The 6,568-nt window shown below is 46.9% G+C and overlaps 1 protein-coding gene across 2 annotated transcripts in view; it reads left to right on the top strand.

Moving 5' to 3' along the window:
- The first annotated feature begins 1,884 nt into the window (after positions 1-1,884).
- Positions 1,885-6,568, top strand: part of MIB1 (mindbomb E3 ubiquitin protein ligase 1) — a 141,203-nt gene continuing 136,519 nt past the window's right edge. For both annotated transcript variants that reach the window (XM_033178160.1, XM_033178159.1), the window contains exon 1: positions 1,885-2,342. In XM_033178160.1, the coding sequence (XP_033034051.1) occupies positions 2,114-2,342 (229 nt within the window). In that variant the 5' untranslated portion in view covers positions 1,885-2,113. The remainder of the gene's footprint in view (positions 2,343-6,568) is intronic.

Raw genomic sequence — 6,568 nt, 5'->3', positions numbered from 1 at the left:
AACCTGGCAGAGACACAACAAAAAAAGAAAATGTCAGGCCAGTATTCCTGATGAACATCGATGCGAAAACCCTCTATAAAATACTAACAAACAGAAGCCAGCAGCACATCAAAAAGCTCATCCACCACGATCAAGTCTGCTTTATCCCTGGGATAAACACTTTGGGAGACTGAGGTGGGAGGATTACTTGAGCTCAGGAGTTCGAGACCAGTCAGTCCGGCCAGGGAAAATAGTGAGATCCACCCCCCAAAAAGCTCCCCCCATGCCTCCTGCTCGCCTCTGCCAAAAATACAAAAAATTAGCTGGGCGTGGTTGAGCGTTCCTGAGGTCCCAGCCACTCAGGAGGCTGAGGTGGGAGGATCCCTTGAAAGCAGGAGGAGGAGGTTGCAGTGAACCGAGATGGCACGACTGCAGTCCAGCCTGGATGACAGAGTGAGACTCTGCCTCAAAAACAAAGCAAAAAACAAAACAAACAAACAAACAAAATTTTATTTCAGTACATGATAATTCCTTGGGTACATTTTACATCCCTTCGCTTGTCTTTTCCCTTGATTATCCATTCTGTTAGAGTTTCCCTCCTTTGACTATCAGGAAAAGCAACAGTTTATGCTAACAATGCATGTTGACAGTGCCAACAGTGCTAGCCTGTGGAAACAATGGTTTTAAACCCTATGCAGCATAATGCCATTTGAATAATGGCAACCAGAAACTTCGTTTATAATCCTCGAATCTTCCTTTGAAGGTTGCATTTTGTAATTAGGGACTGAATTTTTTCGCGAGCGGAGGCAATTATTAATGAGAGAAGTTTGGAGTCTACCTACCCCTCTACTTGTGCATAAAGGCAAGACACATCTTCTAAAAGGTTTTACCGTTGCTCACAACATTCCATACCATGCTGTTCAGCTTAAAAACACACTACTAACCACCTGCTCTGTCTGGTTTGAAATGTTTTCAATTTACACCCACACAAATACAGGTCGCCCTGAATCGGTGGATGTATTTCTGCCTTCGTTGAAAAAGAAGACTAAAAGAATATGGAATCCCCTATTCACACTTAGTTCGCCTAGGAAAACTAGCAGTCAGTGAAAAACTGGCCACATCACAGCCGCCCAATTTCCGCAGCCCGGGTAGCCTCCCGACCCTCACTTTCTCCAGCCCCGCCTCCAGGACGGCCCAACCGCTTTCCTCACAGCTCATAGGGCGCGCGGCACCATCGGGCGGCAACTCCAGGGATCCGCCCCTCCATCGCCCGGGGCTGGGGTTGGGCTTCCATACGCCCGTTTTCTAGACCGCGCGCATGCGCATTCTCATTGGACCCTGGACAGCCGCTTAGGGATCGGTTTTCTCCTCCTTTCTTCCCGCGATCGCGCGGCTCCCCGAAACCCTTCCCACTCTATTATTGCCAAGGATCCCCCTCCTAGACGCTCTGAGAAGGTGCCGCTCCGGCCGTGGGTACGGCGGTACCCGGATGTGGAGCCGCTCTCGCCGGGCTGGGACTCTGTGGCGGGGCGGAGCGCGGCGGTTGGCGCGGGGGCAGAGAGAAGGGGGCCGGAGGGCCCGGGCCCTCGCCGGACGCCGGGAGGTACCACCGCTGCCCACGGGGGAGGAGGCGGGGCCGGCGCTCGGGCTCCCGTCCCGGAGCGAGGGCCCGGGGTCGCAGAAAGGCCGGCAGTTAAGCTTGCTCCCCGCCGCCTTCGCCGGCCCCCGCGGGCTAGCCTCCCCCGGCCTCCTGCGCTCCTCGCGCTCCCGGCCGGGGGAGAGCGTGGTTTCCTGGCGGCCGTCGCTGTAGCCTGGCCAGGGAGCCCGGAGGAAGCGGGAGAGTCCCCGCCCACCGCCCCCTCCCCTCCGCCCGCTAGCCGCCGCCGCCTCCGAGCAGCCGCGGGCCGCCCTCCAGTCCGAGCGGGGGGCGCGGCGGCGACGGCTGGGCAGCGGCTTTGGGCTCCGCGGGGACCGCGCCGCCGCCTCCGTGAGTTATTCCCACGTCCCCCGGGGCTCGCTGCCGCCCCCGCCGGCGCCGAGAGTCCGGCCCGGGCCCAACTCCCTCACGGGCCCCCCGGCGGCAGCGGCGGCGGCGGCGGCGGCGGCAGCGGCGGAGCCCACCGCCCGGGCCCCGATGAGTAACTCCCGGAATAACCGGGTGATGGTGGAAGGGGTTGGCGCTCGGGTAGTGCGCGGCCCGGACTGGAAGTGGGGGAAGCAGGACGGCGGCGAGGGCCATGTGGGCACCGTCCGGAGCTTCGAGAGCCCCGAGGAGGTGGTGGTAGTGTGGGACAACGGCACCGCTGCCAACTACCGCTGCTCCGGGGCTTACGACCTCCGCATCCTGGACAGCGCGCCCACCGGTAAGCCGCGGCCACCTGGCCCGGGCCTGCGCGCGCGGGGGGAAGGGGCGAGCTGCGGTGGACGTCGGTGGCGCGGGGAGAGGTCTGCGGTGGGACATCTGGTGGGCAGCGCCCGGCTGGAGTGAGCGGAAAGGGAAAGCGCCAGGGGAATTCTAGGTTCAGAACGGGTGAACAAAAACTTACAGAAAAGACCCCCTACCCCCAAGGGAAATGATGGCAGCACCAACACCGGGATGCTTTCAAGCCTGGAAAACACAAAGCACTGGGAAGAGAACAGACACAGCTCCCCCAACCGACTCCTCCTCTTGGGAAGGAGTCTGGAGAGGCCTATCTAATAAGCCATTGAAATTAATCAGCCACCAAGTGATAACTGTCTGAAGGGAGGCTTGCCTTGCCATATGGTGCTCAGTTGACCGTTGACAATTGCCGAGGGGCCGTTGATACCTCGGATTTGTGGAGATGCCTTTTTTCTTACCGTCTGTGACACAGAATGACTTGGAGTTCAGTAGCCAAATGTTACTTGAGACTCTGTGGAATGATTTTTCATCCATATTGTTCTATTTTATATCTTTATATCAATAGAGGGAAAAACAGCCTGAGCTCTTGAACCATTTCTTTGTGTTAAATACTTTTTCCAAGTGGCAGATCGGCATAGGGGACACCTGATTCTATTTTTTGTTACACTAACATTCGTCTCAGTAAGGTGATGTCAGAATCTTACCCATTCACCTAGCAGTGAGTCAGGATCCTTGATTAGTGAATCTTGATTAGTGACTTTTAGGTGTCTGTTATTGACGCTAGAGTTTCTAAGTGATTAAACCAAAGGCTTGCTTTCACAAAATAAATTTCAAATTCATTTTCATATAGGTTCATCTTTGGTATTATTTATCCTTGATTCTGTAGAAAATAGTTCACATTTAAAATTGGGTACTTTTCAGTATTCCTAAATGAGCTGCTTCTAAGACATTGATTGAGTTTGGCAAGGCCTTACAAATCTTGGAATGGGCTCATAGTTATTAGTAGCAATGAAGAACTTAACACAAGCCAACTCAATTTTTGAACAGCTAATTCAACAAATTGTGTTCCTTAGCTAGTTTTTTAAAAACAGTTATTAAAAAAAAATTTTTTTAAAGCGACAGTTGTCTCGCTTTATTTCTTGGGCTAGTCTTGAACTCCTGACCTCAAGCAGCCCTCCCATCTCAGCCTCCCAAAGTGCTGGCATTACAGGAGTCAGCCATAAGGTCAGGCTTTAGATAGCTTTCTGAATATTAAAAAGAGTATATGTACATGACTAGAAGAAAATGAAAAGATTCAGCAGCCCAAAAAGGGGCAGCCATTGTTACCAGTTTTTTGTGTAGTCTTACAGAATACTCTATTGCATGGCAAGCATGTGTGTGACTATACTATAAATCTAATCCCCTTTTAAGTACAAATGATAACTGTATTCACTCCTCTGCACTTTTGTTTCTTTCACTAAATTATATTGGTGATTGTTCCATTGTTTCATGGCTGCATAGTATTCCAGTGATTGGATACGGTGATTTATCTAACCAGAAGTTTATTGATGGGCGTTTTATTATTTCATGTTTTCTTTACAATGATGCAGTGAATAAGTCCTTGCACATATATCCTTATGCATATGTGCTGAGTATTTCTGAAGAAGTGGAATTGCTGCATCAAAACATTGCATATATTTAACATTTTGGTAGATATTGACTAATTGCTTTTTGAAGACGTTTTATGAGTTGACATTGCCAGCAACAGTGTTTGAGGCCTAATTTCTGCCTACTCTTTTTTTTTTTTTTGAGACAGGGTTTTGTTTTGCCACCTGCAGCCTTGAAGTTTTGTTGTCATGCTAGCTCAAACTAGAGTCTGACCACAACCCGTATTTGGAGGAATTCTTGGTATCGGTAATTGTAGCTTTATGAGGAAATTTAAATATCTAGGGTAAAGTGTAACATATTCTTTACTATGGTAATTTTTGAAGGGATAGTAATGTTATCTATATGTTTGTAGTATGGGATGTATCTATCATATTAATAGTTTTATTATCTTAGTATAAAAGATTTTTTGCTAAGAATGATGGTTTCCAGCTGCATCCATGTCCCTACAAAGGACGCAAACTCATCCTTTTTTATGGCTGCATAGTATTCCATGGTGTATATGTGCCACATTTTCTTAATCCAGTCTGTCACAGATGGACATTTGGGTTGATTCCAAGTCTTTGCTATTGTGAATAGTGCTGCAATAAACATACGTGTGCATGTGTCTTTGTAGTAGAGTAATTTATAATCCTTTGGGTATATACCCAGTAGTGGGATGGCTGGGTCATATGGTACATCTAGTTCTAGATCCTTGAGGAATCGCCATACTGTTTTCCATAATGGTTGAACTAGTTTACAATCCCACCAACAGTGTAAAAGTGTTCCTATTTCTCCACATCCTCTCCAACACCTGTTGTTTCCTGACTTCTTAATGATTGCCATTCTAACTGGTGTGAGATGGTATCTCATTGTGGTTTTGATTTGCATTTCTCTGATGGCCAGTGATGATGAGCATTTTTTCATGTGTCTGTTGGCGGTATGGATGTCTTCTTTTGAGAAATGTCTGTTCATATCCTTTCCCCACTTTTTGATGGGGTTGTTTGTTTTTTTCTTGTGTATTTGTTTGAGTTCTTTGTAGATTCTGGATATTAGCCCTTTGTCAGATGAGTAGGTTGCAAAAATTTTCTCCCATTCTGTAGATTGCCTGTTCACTCTGATGGTAGTTTCTTTAGCTGTGCAAAAGCTCTTTAGTTTAATTAGATCCCATGTGTCAATTTTTGCTTTTGCTGCCATTGCTTTTGGTGTTTTAGACATGAAGTCCTTGCCCATGCCTATGTCCTGAATGGTACTACCTAGATTTTCTTCTAGGGTTTTTATGGTATTAGGTCTAACATTTAAGTCTCTAATCCATCTTGAATTAATTTTCGTATAAGGGGTAAGGAAAGGATCCAGTTTCAGCTTTCTACTTATGGCTAGCCAATTTTCCCAGCACCATTTATTAAATAGGGAATCCTTTCCCCATTTCTTGTTTGTCTCAGGTTTGTCAAAGATCAGATGGCTGTAGATGTGTGATATTATTTCTGAGGACTCTGTTCTGTTCCATTGGTCTATATCTCTGTTGTGGTACCAGTACCATGCTGTTTTGGTTACTGTAGCCTTGTAGTATAGTTTGAAGTCAGGTAGTGTGACGCCTCCAGCTTTGTCCTTTTGACTTAGGATTGTCTTGGCAACGCGGGCTCTTTTTTGGTTCCATATGAACTTTAAAGCCGTTTTTTCCAATTCTGTGAAGAAAGTCACAAGAAGAGAAAACTAAACACCGCATGTTCTCACTCATAGGTGGGAACTGAACAATGAGATCACTTGGACTTGGGAAGGGGAACATCACACACTGGGGCCTATCATGGGGAGGGGGGAGGAGGGAGGGATTGCATTGGGGAGTTATACATGATATAAACGTCATGCACATGTACCCTAGAACTTAAAGTATAAAAAAAAAAAAAAAAAAGTAGATTTTTTTCAGAAATAACTTTTAGAATCTTAGTTTAATAAGATAATTTTATATATTAATTTGTTATATGTAGTGGTTTATCCTGTTCATCTAATCTTTTAATAAACGATTTAAGAGCAGTATGGACACAGGACAGCCAACCTTCATATGAAATACTTGTTGAAATATATTTTAATTTCTACGGTTTAAATTCTTCAAGTTTTTTTTTTTTTTAAGAATTGAACAAGGCCGGGCGCGGTGGCTCAAGCCTGTAATCCCAGCACTTTGGGAGGCCGAGACGGGCGGATCACGAGGTCAGGAGATCAAGACCATCCTGGCTAATACGGCGAAACCCCGTCTCTACTAAAAAATACAAAAACTAGCCGGGCGACGAGGCGGGCGCCTGTAGTCCCAGCTACTCGGGAGGCTGAGGCAGGAGAATGGCGTGAACCCGGGAGGCGGAGCTTGCAGTGAGCTGAGAGCCGGCCACTGCACTCCAGCCTGGGCGGCAGAGCAAGACTCCGTCTCAAAAAAAAAAAAAAAAAAAAAAAGAATTGAACAAAATTGTAAGCTCCTGGCTCTTATTTTGCCCCAGTACTGTAATACTACTTTCAGTGCTTTTTTTTCTTCAAAATATTTAATAATCAGTGTTCATTGACATTTTGTTACATTCTATAAGATTTACTCAATATTTA

The sequence above is a fragment of the Trachypithecus francoisi genome, unplaced genomic scaffold (assembly GCF_009764315.1).
Source record: "Trachypithecus francoisi isolate TF-2019V2 unplaced genomic scaffold, Tfra_2.0 Lachesis_group19, whole genome shotgun sequence".
Lineage (NCBI taxonomy): Eukaryota > Metazoa > Chordata > Mammalia > Primates > Cercopithecidae > Trachypithecus > Trachypithecus francoisi.
This window is presented reverse-complemented; position numbering and strand designations above follow the sequence as displayed.